Consider the following 15,436-nt stretch of genomic DNA (forward strand, 5'->3'; position numbering starts at 1 on the left):
AAATATTTTTATAACAAATTAAAATATTAAAGATAAATAAAAATTATTACAATAATATTAAGTATATATTATGTATTATTATTTCTATTTTTGAAACATTAATATAATTATGGTTAATTTATATGTAAAATAATTATAAATAAATGTTTTAATCAAATAGACTAAAGCGAATATTATTTAACTTTTGTAATTGAAAAAATGTAAGTTTTATAAATAGAAAAAAAAAAATCATTTTTCTCGTTTTGGACTTTTAAGAGAGCCTTTTTTTTTGTAATTACATGTTGAGAAAAAAAAAACGGGTTTATTCATGCACTTTAGTTTTCAGCTAGCTACTTTAGTAGATTTTTCGGGCAATTTTTAAATTTTCATTACTCTTGGCTAACTTCACATGGACCACCAACTTTCAGTCCATTATCCACAATCCATAATTTATGATTAACGGTTAATTAATCATTCTTCATCAAACAATCAAAACGGAAGCAACGAAACCACAACACGAATCTATTACCCCCCATTTAACCTCAATTTGCACGTGTCACTCTCTTAACCTTACACCACATGAAAGCATGGGATGCTGACAATCACGATCAGCATCATAGAATCTCCCTTCAATTCTATGGTTATATCCACATTATCTGGCTTATTCAATTTTGAAAATCTGGTTTCTTTTCCTTTGCTCAAACTTTCAACTGGCATAAAATTGACTAATAAGCAAACAATTTATAAAAACAAACACAGAACATGAACAAAGAAGAAATCACAACATATAGTAAATATATTGGTATGAAAAATCAGGTAACACTGTTTCATACCATCTTCTGAATGATCAACATCGGGAGGTGTTGTCTTGAAAATTGTTGCCAATGGTCCTGCTTGTAACTTTTCAAAGCTTTTACAAAGACCCTTCCCAAGACCACCATCAGGACCAATTATTCCAAATCGATGTAGGAGGACTTCAGCATAGTTCATTCCCCCACCAAGACGAATACCAGATATAGAAGTTGAACCGTTCAAACAATGAGACTCTATATCTTGTTCCCCCAATGGTATGACATGCACCATGTTTACATCCAGAAAAGGGATTGAAGGAGCATTTCAGTTCAATAGATGGTTCCTCTTGTTATGTACCCAGAATACAGTTCTCAATTGACGGCTTCCAATATCACTGCTTGAAGGAATATTTTCTCCAGAACTTAAGAATGAGCCATTCTCTCCTGCTATGAGGTGGACGAAATAACAATAACACCACCAAAGGTTCTATGAGTGGCACTAATGAACAAATCATTTCCAACAAACTACACTAGAGGCATTCCCTCGACATTCAATGGTGAAGACTCAAGAAATCGAAGTTGAAGGTCTTTAACTGCCAAACTTACAACACTGTCACTAGGAGTTATGTCCATTAACTTTTCACTAGAAGCTTTGTTCTTAACGCCCTCCAATTGTTTGTTTTTCCGGCCACTGCTATTTTCTCACTAACTCTCCCAAAATACACGTAAAGATCCAAGACAAAAAATAATTGTTCAACAAAACAATTGGACAGAAACTGTTCACAAGCAACATCAACTCTCACAATACCTCCTAGAGGAGGAACCTTTAACAATGGACTACCATTGCCAGTTGCCATTGCTACTTCAATCCAAGCACCTTTTAGAACAATACATCTCCATAGTCCTGGGTCCATCCAAGAGAATCGTGACGTGCAGGTGGGACAGTACATGCTTCCAGAGATAAAGTAATATGGGCTGCTCTGGCACTCCAGTTTCTCCGGATAGCATCAATTGGTTGAACTTTCCAAAGACTGAAACAAGCAGGATCCTTATCCAGTTTTCAGTATTCTTAGTTTCATTGAGGGTGAATCTATATATGAGAAGTCTTCAATATGAAGCCTTGCACCAGCAAAGGAGGTTTGGATTACATTATCTGTGTTGCTTTTAGAAATATCCAACTGGGCCTTATCCAAAAGAACCATAAGATCCAGTCCACTGACACTGAGAGTGAAGAAAAGAGAGTTTACTGAGGAATCTGGTAAAATATCACCAGAATTGACAATACTTCTATCAGCTAAGAAAGAAGATACTCCAAGGCAAGCTTCTTCCTGAAGATGAATCTGGAAAATAATGAAAGATCAATAAAGAACATAATCTATTACCGTAGCAAATATATAGGCATAGCAGGCAAGTTACTTGTTGAAATAAATTGCAATACCATAAGAGGCTGACAGTCAATAACGGTTTGAGAAGCAAAAAATGGTGGAAGTGCACAAGGCACAATCTAAAGGGAACGGAGGCAGATTAGAGGAATTCTCTCAATCAATTGCCACTGCTGTTCTCCAAGTGGATATATTGGAGGGCAAAAGCTCTAGCTGCAGGAGGGAGAAAATGGGATTGAATAAATTAAATAAAGCAAGGAATATATGGCTGAGTTCAGGCATCATTCGTGATAGGCACAATGGTGTCATTTGATCCTTGTAATAATCCCCATTTATTAAGACAAGGCTTTGTTGTTGTTGTTATTGTTGTTGTTGTTGTTGTTGTTGTTGTTGTTGTCGTTGTGAAGGTATGTAATATTAAATAAATGTTATGCCATCATTGTCTAACTTTTTCAATAAATTTACAACACATTACTGGACAACACCGAAACAAAATTATCCTTATCAGTATTGCAAAATTAAATTAATAAAGCATTACCAAATTCTGGCACATGAAAAGACTCTCTTTTAACAGAATGCAAAGATGGCTGCACTAACGAACATGGCGGGTGTGAAAACTTGTCATTGCATTTTCAAGAAACATATACAATTTAGTAATAGTGAAAACTATTTCAACAGTCAGCATGGAAAAAAGAAACCATCATTATGACTATAGCAGACTGAAACAACTAAGTAGGGCACATTGCTAATAGTTTGCTTTCTTATTTCCCATTCTGTATGAAATTACTTGCTCAAGAGCCAACCAAATATATCTAACAACAAAAGTTATAGGTGCCACATAGGCCATCACCCATTCCCCAATATTTTTCACATTCAGTAATATGTTTTTCCTTTTCTTTTTCATTTATTTCCTTGTTAAAGGAAGAAATATTAATGTTAGGGAGCAGGATAATGCAAACAAGGTGGAAGACAAGAGATCCTCAATACAAAGATTAGCATGACAATATTCATTAGAACAATAAAAACTTTTCAAACTCTCCAAGATGCACCAAGTAGAAGCAAGACACCCAACCCTGTCCCAGATGGCTTAAAGATATTTTTAATATTTTTAATATCTATAAGTCATTTTGGTCTTTGTCCCTCAACCTTTTCTTTCTTTGGATCTGAGTTTTGTTCTAACATTATGTTTTTGGTCTCTATTATTAGACCAGCACTATTAACTGGTGATATTATAAAATCCAGAAGAAGGTTTATAAAATATTTACAAGGACCAAAAAAGAAACTTCCAATATATGTAAAGACTAAATATTGGAGTTTACATCATTCCATATATATATATTAACTTCATGATTCAAATGCAAAGACGACTCAAAAAACTAGAATAATAGAAGAGCTTTGTCCGAAAACAAGCTTCTGAAAACTGATTTTCTCAAAGGTGGGAAAAGTTAAGGCAATTGAAACCTTCTGGGCCTTCAAATTTACATCTCCCCTGTTTAGACAGACAGATAATCCTGTCATAAAGCGGAGAAGTGCACGAAGTCCTGCACACATGATATATTAACTTCATACATCATCTATGCCACTTATATCGATTCAATGTGGACACATGTAAAAAGTGTCCTTTTAATTACCTGGCTCACTTCATGCAGGGCAAAGAGCTTCTATGATGTGCAACTGAACCTCAAGCCCAAGTGGACTGTTGGAGACTGTTCTCTGAATTGTGATCGGGGAAATAGCAAGCACAGTAATATTTCATGAGTCAGGAATCTTGCCCATTTAGAAGAAAGTAGATTACAATAATTAGAGGAATTGTACATATGCTTCTCCCGATATTCCTTCTAGAAAACACTCCCCTCCAAAGAATACTCGTTTTGCACCATCATCGTTTCTTATGTTTTCTCGCTCTTGAGAGCGGCCTAAAGTTCTTCCCTCAACATGTCAGGATGAGGAAAAAGATCAATAGACAGATTTCCACTCGAGTTTCTGTAGAGAAAGAGGTGGGGATAAGAATTTATACATAGTGAGAAATACCAATGAATGGATAGAGATGACATTGAATATCAATATTTAGAAGGTAATTTATCCCAATATCGGTCATACACACATAAGATATAAAATGAAAGGCGTAATGCAGTACTTTGAATACATATATATACTTCGTATTACTTGAGAATTCCCTTGCCTCCTTAAGATTTACAACCTGATAATGCAAACGGAAAATATTTATACCAAGTGTCCCAAATTAATTGTAAGCACGAGCCGAGACATAATTACCTCCCAGCTATCATTTGTGGTATACAGCAACAAATTGCCGATGCTGACAGATGCCATAGGCGGGGTGCCCTACAGCCAGAGATATAGGGATAATTATGGATAAGTTTCGGATAAATTTATAACATAGTTTTTTGGTCAAAGAGGACGATCCATCAGGTTTATCTGTAAAGCTACCCCATAAAAACATGCACTATCATTAAACTCTATTGCAATGAATGCAGACTAAATACTGCACTAATGATCAAACCTAGCAAAAAAGATATAAATATTGATTTCAATTCAATATATTGATAATGACAATGACTGCAGAGCATAAATAAACTAAAGTAGATAACCAATTCAGAATACTAGTAAGAAGAACTTACCATGCTGCTCCCCCTTGGGGACGAGCACCCCCATGAGTTTCAAGTAATAAATTAACTGTTTGAATTTGTATAGTCATTCCATCGGATATCTGATGGAAGTCCACAGTCAGTAGCAATGAGGAACATTCAAATTGAACATGCGCATCAGACAAATGATTTCTATTTGCAACAAACAATTAATCCATATCCTAAACTAGTATTTCTTCATAGATCTTTATTTTTATGCTGCATAAGGAACTCTCAACAATCAACAGCAACAACGTTAAAGTTGAAAGGACGGAGAAAGATAGAAAAATGTGGAGTCCAGCTAAGGCATGAAGTGAATCAATTCAAATCTCCCAACTTTGTTAGACAATAGTTTTTTGTCTTCATTTCCATTTTCAATTGTGTACATCCATTGTAAAGTTTAACAACTACAAGCATCACACAACTAGTAAAATACACATTGTAGATGTTACTCAGCCACACATTACAACATAATCTTAGTAGTGATAGTGTCAAACCTTATCAGCAAAACCATAACCACTACCCCTTGAAGAGGCACTTGATGGCGTGATGCTGCAAACAATAGTATAAAAATTACTAGCTAAAGAGAAAATACCATCACCCTACAACAAGATTTCTCAGATACTTTCAGCAAGAAAAGAATTTTCACTACCTAGCATGATTCTCGGGCGGCCTTTTATAATCAGAATTCTCCTTTAGAACCAAATCCAGCCTATCAATTTGCACAAAAATGGGTTCTATCTGCACATTGCTCACTGACTGTAGCTAGAAAACTCACACATTGAATTTAAATACTTGATTGGACTTGGATAAAAAACATGCTTGAATGTGTAGTTTGGTTGATAAATAAAATAGAACGATACTTTTGTCTTTTGAGTTCCTGGATCTCATTTGGTGAAAAAAAAAAAAATAGACCCTTATTTTAAATTAAATTTGTTAATTAGTATAAATTAAAAATTTTATCTTCTTTCTTATTTCACAATTTAGATGGTGGCGTCAAAGTCATACACTTTACAAATTAGGAGAAGCTATGCATAAATCTTTTGCGATAAAATTAAATCTTTATTTTAACTTAAATTTAATAAATGGAATAATAATCAGTCAAATATTTTCACACAATCATTTTTAATAATAGAATAGATCAAATAATTATATTTGTATAAAATTAAATCAAAACAAATCAAGTTTAGTAACTATAAAATCTAAAAAAATCAATTTGCAATTAATAAATCTAAATATTTAATATTGTCATTGTTCACATTAAATAATTGACCTTGGTGCAGTATAATATACATTACATTAGTTTTTGTTTTTGAAACTATTTTTATCCTAATTGTAAACCCGCTAAAATGGTAAATAATTAGTCAATAATTCGAATTTTAATTAGGAGATTTAAAAATGTAAAACTAATATCAAAATAGGATAGAATTTGTCAAAACCAGAATTTTGACGTCAATTTCAAAAAATTTGACCTAAGATTGGGCCGAACAGGTCGAACCGAATTCGAACTGGGCCCGTGAGCCCAACCAACTCACTATATATAATGAGCTGAAGCTCATTTCATTTCCATTCAGCATGCAGAACATGCTGGACAGAGCCAAAATGGGGAAGAATATGTTGAAGATTCCAAAATCCTTGATTTCATTCAAATCCACATAACTTCTCGCTCCGAACTCCGATTGATGATCTGTTTGCGGCTACGCAACCGCGGCGTCGAGCTTTACAAAGCTCATAACATTGTAAGATAAAGAAGCCACGTTTTCTTCCTCAATTTTCTCATTTCCAGTTCTGAATTTATTGGGCTTTGGTGTTGAGATTTTATATAATTTGGTGTTTTAGGTTTAATTTAGCTTGCGGAGCTTATTGAGCTCGAGTTGTTACGCGTGTGGGCACGGTAAGGACAACCTAAACCCTAGCCCAATCTTGTATTTATAATGGAAAAATTGAAATTAGAATATGTATATGTATTAGGTGTAGATTAAGTGGGTATATCTGCATTGAAATTGAAATGGGAATACTTGGAGGCTTTTTGGTGGTCAAGACTTGTTTTGGGGCTGTTTTGATTGAGTTTGGAGGGGCTGTGATTTGTGTTGTGAGGCTGCTTTGGGTGATACAAAGTGATCGGCCAAGGTATAGTTTAAGTTTCACACTTTTAATATTTACGGTGTTGTGAAAACTTAGGTTAGAGGAATTATATGATAAGTTAAATTGTTGTTATATTTAATGATTAGCCTTGTAATGTTGTTGGCATAGATTTGTTGGTGGATATATATTGGCATTATGAGGTGTGAAAGTTATTAATGGTATGCTCTTGTATTTATTTATGATGGATTATGGTTGGTGTTTGTTAATAAGGATGTAGAGTTGTGTTGTGGTGGTATTACATATGTTGTAACTAATTCTGTGATGATTAGAATTGCGTGAAATTAAGTCCTGGTTAAACCTCAGAATATTTAGAACTGAACTAGAGAATTTGGGATCTTTTCGTTAAATATATGATTTATGGTGAATTTTCAAATTGTAGTCATGGAATCTAATTTTTACTGCATAATTTTTAGAACAGCAGTAACTTGTTGGCTTTGCTGCGAATGTTTCAAAATGAATTTTGAAATGAAACCAATTTTAAATAAAGCTTTAGTTCTATTATTTTAATATCGTAAAATTTCAGAATGGTTGTACTTGTGGTTTTAAAGATATGAATTTTTGAAATACGATATGTTATACAATAAAAGCCAGATTCTGTTTTCTTAGATCAACAACTTTGAGAGTTTATAACTTCTGATTATGGATGCATATTTAGGTGCAACTAATTGGAGATGAAAATTAATTATGCTTAGCAGTTGTGATTTAAATTTTAGGGCTGTCCATGTTTTAATGAGTGAGTTATGGGACTTGGAAGAGGACATGTTTATTGGCTTTTAAAACAGAATTCTGCAGAAAGTTACTCAACTTCCAAGTTACATAACTCCTTCATTAAAAATTATTTTGACCTGAAAACTAATTGAAAAAGAAACCTGGATATGTTAAGTTGAACCACATTAATTTTTAAATCGATTGGATTTAATTTGAATTTTATATGAAATTTTAGATATCATATGCTGCTGCTGTTTTCTGGCTTCTAAGCACTGTAGAGCAGTCAACGTTTCTCCTCTGTTTCTGAGGCTAGTTAAATCCAAAAATTGTGATTTTTTATTTGTTAGAAAGCTTATTCCGAGATAAATGTCTGGACATAAAGTTTGCCCAATTCCGAGTTTATTTGTTATATTAAAAACAGAAAGGAAAATAAAGTGTCGAAGATGTCTTAGTGATAGTCATGGGTCCGAGAAGTCAAAGATTAATCTTCGTATTATGAGATTGATTTAATGTTAAAGTTGAGTTGATTTTAAGGTTATTCGATATTAAAAAGGTTGAGAAGAGTTTGATAAATGGTTTAGTCAGGACCCAGAAAGGATAAACGTGATGAATTATAAGGGAATGATGTGAAGTTAAATGAATACTTGTTGCTATGGCTATAAAGAACGAATGTAAGGAAATGATGATGATAAATGACGAGATTTAGGAATGACTGTGTGTGGCCAAAATGGTCGATATGGCAAGTTGAGGACGGAAGTTCCCTCTCTTGTCGTGATGTAGGTGTGGGAAGGTGAAAAGACACTCTCCTTCGTATTATTTCCCCCACATTCTTCTCTGGTTGTAAGGCAGAAAGACACACTTCTTCGATGTGGAAAGGCACTCTCCTTCGTATATCCTCCAGGAAAAGGTGTAAAGGCACACTCCTTCGATGTAGAAAGGCACTCTCATTTGTTTATGATCCTCCTGGAGATGCGCAACCTAGAGACCAATGTCTGGGTTAGCTACCAAATGTGTCAGGTTCTGACAAAATAACTGACACGTGAGCTCATGGCCAGTAGAATAGACATTCATCATATGCATATGTGTGCTTTGTTTGCTATGCCTTAATTGGGAATGCCTAATTGATATATATCACCTACTACTTGTATATTTGCTACTTGTATTATCTGTTCATTACTTGTGCTTGAACTTGTTTAGTTGTTTGTTCTTGTTGCATTATGGATGATGGAGGGATGGAGAAAATGGAGAAATGGTTTGGTGATAGGTGTGGATTGAAATTAAGTTAGGTAGATTTAGAATACCTACCCCTGTTTATAGTTTTTGTTTAGTAATTAAGTTGGATAACTGAATAACGGAGTTCTAAGATTGCCTATGGCATTCTCAAGACCTTATTTATTATACGTGTGATACTTTTACCATGCTGAGAACTTCAAGTTCTCATTCCATATTGTGTTGTTATTTTTCAGATGCAGGTCGAGAAGCTCCTCGCTTGGCGTCTGGATCTTGAAGCGAAGTAGTTCTTCGATGTCTTTTGGGTTTCTGTTCATATTTGTGTATATATGTATTTAGCTTACTCTCCAAGTAACTTATGTATGCTGCTCCTCTTAGAGGTTGAGGGAGAGATAGGAGTTTACTTTGGCATTTTGGTGTATTTTGAGAATACTTATGTATGTTTATATGTAGGGGTGTGCATGGGTCGGGTGAAACCGGGTTTGATATGACCCAGACCCGGCCTGAAATATATACCGGACCTATTTATTAGACCCGAACCCGACTCTAGACCCGATGAAACCTATACACTTTTGGGACACGATTATTTGAATCAGGAGCTAGTTATGTTGTTTCCTTGGCTTTCCTTTCTCTCTTATTTATCTTTATCACTTCCTTTTAGGCTTCTTAACCCGCAAGAAATTCAATTCCTCGAACGTTGCGCTTTTTATTTTGAGCATTTGTTTTACCCGTTTTTCAAGACTCCTAGTTGAGTATCTTTTTTCTTATTATTATTATTATTATTATTATTATTATTATTATTATATATTTTACTTTTAAAAGTTGTAATACCATACTATTTTAGTCTTATGACTTAAGCATAAGATTAAATATAGTAGGGTGTTATACTAATTGGCTCTAGTTAACTTCACCATTAATTAATCTCCTAAACTTTCCTTAAATGAATACAACTTTACACGCGCATAGCAAAATTCTAAACAAGAACTAGTAGAACGGTAGAAGGCAGCACCTAAAGAAACCAAAGCAACACAAAATTAGAAACTTAAATACATCATTGAATAACATAGAAACTTAGTACTCCTCCCGTGGACCCTAAGCATTCCTGAACCAGTTGTCGCACCACACCTGCATGAAAGGTTCGGACTAGCTGTTCTTTGCTCCCTCTCCCCCGGTTCCAGTTTGAAGCACAAATAGGAAACAACTATATCATGTTTCATTCTTTCTTCATCAAACAATAACATTGTTGAAAATCATCTCATTCCTGTCCTTCCACACAAAACACGTCACCGCAAGAAACTCCTTTTCTTCCTCATACTCCTATCCACCCAAGCCTAAGCATTCCTTAGAGAAACTCAGCCAAAGAAAAAGTAGTGCACGATTTCCAGTTCACCCATACACAGCACACAATTTGCATTCCTTTGTTCTATCCTTTTCTTCGGTTTCTAAGAATTTAACAGAGTTGCTTTCCAGGGTTAAGTTAGAAAGAACATGACTACCGTATATATAAGAATGACAAGAGTCGATGATGAACGAGAACGACTACAACAACGACGGAGAGTTTGTCTGATGCCACCGCCCATGGTTGTTGGTTTTCTGCCATTTTATCGTGCTGCTCAGCCAAGGATTGTGGAACGACTGCCGCTTCTAGAGCCTAGTCCCAATAGTTCGGTTGTGATCAGGCAAGTGTGGGCTACCAACGCTGATTCCGAGTTCCAAATGATAAACAGCCTGATTGACAAATATTGATTTGTCTCCATTGACAATGAATTTCCCAGTGTAGTCATGTTGCCCCACAACAAGACCGACTGGAATCTTGTCCCAGAAAAAACTTACCAAGTCATGAAGGCCAATGTGGACGCACTCAAAATCATTCAACTTGGACTCACTCTGTCATATGAGCACGGCAACCTCCCTGACCTAGGAAATAACAACAAAACTCAGAACTCACTACATCTGGCAGTTCAATATCCGAGACTTCAACCTCATGTGTGAAATCCACGCAAAGGACTCTGTGGCACTCCTACGCAGCCAGAGCATTGACTTTGCACGTAGTGGCTGGAGTTTCTTTGGTGCATTTTACGAAGTTGGCAGCAGCATCCGGGCTGCTGTTAAACAAAGCACTGACATGGGTCACATTCCATGGTGCTTATGATATTGGATATTTGGTGAAGATTCTGACGTGGGGTGTTCTTCCCACGCGCTTGGAGGAGTTCTTGGAGCTTGTGAAAGAGCTGTTTGGGAGAACTACTTATGACGTGAAGCATGTGATGAGGTTCTGCAATGCCCTCTATGGCGGTTTGGAGAAGGTGGCTGACACACTTCACATAGACCGAGTTGTTAGGCAGTGCCATCAGGCCGGGTCTGACAGACCGAGTTGTTAGGCAGTGCCATCAGGCCGGGTCTGACAGCGTGCTCACCTGCCACACCTTTCACAAGATTAGAGAAATTTATTTTTTGGCTAATGATGATGGGTTTAGGGAATACGTTAATGTATTTTTTTGGGTTGGAAATTGCAAAAGCTTAATAAGGTTGAAAGAAATTATCATATATTAGACTAATCATGTAACAACATTTTGTCAATAAATTACAAAGTAGTATCAAGTGATTATTTTTTAGATATGACAATTATTTTATAACACTTGAATTACAAAGTAGCGATTTTTTTTCAGATAACAGTAACATATATTTGAATATACAGCACAAGTTTTTAGCAGTACCATGTGGGACATTCATGATTTGCTTTATTTTAATGTAGAGACTATGTTGATGCTTTTTACAAGAGATCCTTCATTTGATTTGGGATTGTGTGACATGCATTGTGAAATGGAAATACTAAATATTCTAGTTTAACTTGTTATCTTGGTTGTACATGGGTGTGCTTTGCCATTGTACTGCAATTAACAAGTTAGTCTTTGTTCACGTCTTAGATATTAGAAACAGTTTGAAAATTCATGCTAAATTGTATTCCCAGGACATATCTAGCATCTAGCTTCATGATAATAGAAGTGATTGTGCCCAGCCTAACCTGACACATACTGATGTAATTTCGCTTATCGTGTATGTTGAGGTCCCAAGGTAAAAGGAATTTTGTTACATGTGGCACCAAAATACATTAATTGGAATCAAATCTTATTATAGAAAATTACTTATTAGCTCTTTGTGAAAGTGATCTGAAGATCCAGATTACAGATGTGTTGAAAAATATAGACATAGAAATGCTTTCATTTGCAAAATCTATAGCAAGTGTATTTCAATCATTAGGAAGGCTACAGTTGGAAACTCTTGCCGAGAATTTATTTTTGGATTTGAGAGCACGAGGTATGACTATGACCTTATACTTAATTAAGCTCCTTTGAAATAGTACAAGAAGAGGATCATTGTTCTGTTTTGAAAAGGAGTCTTTATAAAAGTGTATGTTAGTATGTATGCATGCATGTATTTGTTTCTTTTTTGTGTTTTGGATTCCCTTGCACTAATATATAGTACACGGATCCACTGCTGATCAAGTATAATCCAACTATTACACTTGCTTAAGTAGTTATTATGTTGATAGTGATACATTGAGGGTATAAAAATATCAGGCATTATTAGGCACTAATATCTAATTGATCTTCCATGTTGTATTTTCTTGAAAGTAAATTCTATCTAATCAAACTGAAGTTATTTTCTGAACCATTATAAGGCACTAGACTTGACTTTGGAGTCCTTTTCAGAGAAAAGAAAAAAAAAGAGAAGGAGGGGGGGGGGGGTTACCTTTGACTTTTCCGTAGTGACCAAGTTTGTATTTGAGTTTAGACACAACTTTAAAGAGACTTTCATTATTATTTTTCTTTGAAGTTTTAGCAAACATGTTAAGATCTTATTATTGGCTTCATCATCATCTTACTGAGAGTCACTAAGGAGGCGAGTATTACAATAAATTCTTTACAGTGACTAACATTTACACAACTCAAAATTGGCAAGTACTTACCAAAAACTAGAGACCTCTGTATTATTGTAGGGCATATATTCACAAAATATAAATGAACACAATGAACTTGCTATTCATTATCTAAAGCAATTTTAACTTAATAAATATTAATTAAACATTTTCTGAATATAGTATTACACATGAACAAATTAAAACACTCAAAAGAAAATTTCATGAAATAAAGGCAAGCTACCAAAATTGTAATTTATCAGTACAGGCTCAACCGAACAAAACTTTTCTTACAATAATGAAAAGTCCTAATTTCTAACTATTTTATACAACACTCAGCAATATGATCTTCTTTGCTATATACAAAATGAATTGTGACCTATGTAAAATATATCAATAAAGAAGAAGGACAATCTTAAATTCTAATTATATACAAATATGAGTGAGTCTTAAGTTTTTTATGGTTTCAGTGGCTAAAAGAAGGAGGGGTTGAATCTTAGCCCCCTTTTTGCTTGCTAACACTTGCTGGACTTAGAAGAAACTTTTCTGTTTTTAGCTCGTCCCTAGTCACGAGACATTTTCATTTTGTCTCGTCACTTGACACGAGACATTTTTTATTTTTCATCTGAACAGTAAAAACAGAATTGAAGTAGGAAGAGAGATAGAAGATTACACCCAGATATATCCTTGTCAGCTGCTAAGTGCAGTGCAGCCTACATCCAGTCTCCATCACAACAATGATAGAATTTCACTATAATCATTTAGATTACAAATTGTAAAGTGCTAACCCAACTTACAAGGGGATTCCCACAAAATCATGAAACACAACACAGATGTACAAAGGAACTCTAAGACATCTATGGCCTTTTCTTTTAATTTTGCACTCTCTGCCTTTTCCGCTCTATGGCTTTTTCATACAAACCTCACTTGTTTGTCTTTTTCCATGAGACTCAAGACATGACAAAATTAAACAGAAAAATTACAAAATAGAAAACATTGAAGGAGAAGAAAAATCTGTTAGCTCAGGTAGCTCTAAGAACTCTGTGCCTTGCACTCTCAAATTTTCTCATTGAATCAAACCATGACTGTTCACCCTTTTATAGAGAAGTGAAGCCTTCACAGTTGAAACACACACCCGAGCTTAGCTTCCTTTCCTTCAAAATGAACCGGTTCGGCTACAGAGAGAGAAGAGATAACTAATGCAAAAACCAACATGCAAATACCTCTAGTCCTTTCTTGATCATCACTCTTCATCAATCCGAGCGCTCCATCCTTGACTTCCTCTCCAAGATGGATTTCTGCCCCTTGATGCTTCATGATGATGATGACTTCATCTGCTTCAATCTCTGCCTCAACCATCACTTCGCCACTCTAGCTACTTCCTGTGGTGGTTGAGCAGAATCAAAGACAAGCCATGCCTCCAAGAATCTCACCTTGCTGGCCGAATCTTCTTCTTCCTTTTTGAGTATCAGGGATCCGAGATTACCTCACCAAATCTTACCACATTTGATGATTATCTCAGCCACAACATACTTTTGGTTTCCTTTTTTTCTTTCCATCACTAACTTGATGGTCTTGATGCATGCAGCTTCTTCTTTTCGGTGAGTGTAGCCATGGTTATCAAACTCGCGAGTTAACTCGTAAACTCGTACGAGTTTACGAGTTTAGGTAGTGGAATCGAGTTGACTCGGACACAAACTCGTTTCTGGGTAGACTCGGGTAGACTCGGCTAGACTCGGACAGAATCGCTCAAACTCGCGAGTTTACTAGCGAGTCAGCGAGTTTGAATTGGGTACCCATTTTCGCCAAAACGGCGTCGTTTTGGGCCCAGAAAAAAAAAACAAAATCAACTACAGCTAACCAAACCACTAACCCAGTAACCCTAATTCGAAAATGGTGCCCTCACTCTCCACCACCACCAAGCCCTCACTCTCTTCTTCTTCTCCGACGTTTGCTGAGGCCGCCACCATCCACCGGCACCGTTGTCTGCGCCGCCACGCAGAGGGCGGACGGATCCCTCATCCCTCGCCTGTCGCCTCGCCTAACCACTACCAGTTTTCCTCGTGGAGTCGTGGTATATCGCCGACACCGCCCACCAGCCCACCACCCCCATCGTTCATGTCCTGATGTCCTAAACTGGTGAAGGTTCTTCGTGCCACAGCCTACATCGCCGACACCAGCCCACCACCCACGTCGGAGAACTCAACGATTCACAGCACGCTGTTCATCACCGCCCCTGTTCTGCGTTCGTCGGCCATCGCCCCTGTTCTGCGATCTACTTCCAATTTTACTTCTGCTTCACTGCGTTTGCCTCCCGACCTCCCCTGTTCGTCGCCCCTGTTCTGCACTGCCGATCTACTTCAATTCTATCCCTGTTCTCAAAGGTAATTTTTTTAAACAAATTCAAATATTAACAAATTTGGTCTGAATTTTGCAATTTTGGTTCTGAACTTCTAATATTAACTTTTTAAAATTTTTTTAGTTTAGTTTAAATCATACACAGAATTGGTTAATGAGATTTGATATGATGGAAAAAAATTAAACTGATGCTGCTTCATGCTTTAATAATCTGAATTTGTTATCTGGGTTGTTGAATTTAGTTGTGGTATGAATTCTGCAATTTTGGTTTCGAACTTC

The 15,436-nt window shown here is 36.0% G+C and overlaps 1 protein-coding gene, 1 long non-coding RNA gene and 1 pseudogene across 2 annotated transcripts; 1 reads left to right on the plus strand and 2 right to left on the minus strand.

The window, feature by feature from the left end:
- Positions 1-685: 685 nt before the first annotated feature.
- Positions 686-3,703, minus strand: LOC107494041 (uncharacterized; annotated as a pseudogene).
- A 452-nt stretch (positions 3,704-4,155) lies between these two features.
- LOC127748377 (uncharacterized) lies at positions 4,156-5,673 on the minus strand. The gene is made up of 4 exons (XR_008010446.1): positions 5,450-5,673; positions 5,295-5,349; positions 4,792-4,880; positions 4,156-4,495 (listed from the first exon to the last, which is right to left on the minus strand). It is a non-coding gene; the product is annotated as an uncharacterized LOC127748377 (long non-coding RNA).
- A 4,716-nt stretch (positions 5,674-10,389) lies between these two features.
- LOC107494040 (probable CCR4-associated factor 1 homolog 11) lies at positions 10,390-11,261 on the plus strand. The gene is made up of 3 exons (XM_052263057.1): positions 10,390-10,559; positions 10,656-10,866; positions 10,965-11,261. Exons 1-3 carry the CDS (start codon positions 10,390-10,392, stop codon positions 11,259-11,261), a joined length of 678 nt encoding a protein of 225 aa, XP_052119017.1.
- The last annotated feature ends 4,175 nt before the right edge of the window (positions 11,262-15,436 follow it).

Source organism: Arachis duranensis, chromosome 6, assembly GCF_000817695.3.
Source record: "Arachis duranensis cultivar V14167 chromosome 6, aradu.V14167.gnm2.J7QH, whole genome shotgun sequence".
NCBI classification, from domain to species: domain Eukaryota; kingdom Viridiplantae; phylum Streptophyta; class Magnoliopsida; order Fabales; family Fabaceae; genus Arachis; species Arachis duranensis.

Bases quoted from the DNA above. Each gene is read 5' to 3' on its own strand.
- LOC107494040 (XM_052263057.1), top strand. From the start codon at position 10,390: ATGACAAGAGTCGATGATGAACGAGAACGACTACAACAACGACGGAGA. The intron at 10,560-10,655 runs GCAAGTGTGGGC...TGAATTTCCCAG, and splicing joins AATAGTTCGGTTGTGATCAG to TGTAGTCATGTTGCCCCACA. The intron at 10,867-10,964 runs GTGTGAAATCCA...CATTTTACGAAG, and splicing joins ATCCGAGACTTCAACCTCAT to TTGGCAGCAGCATCCGGGCT.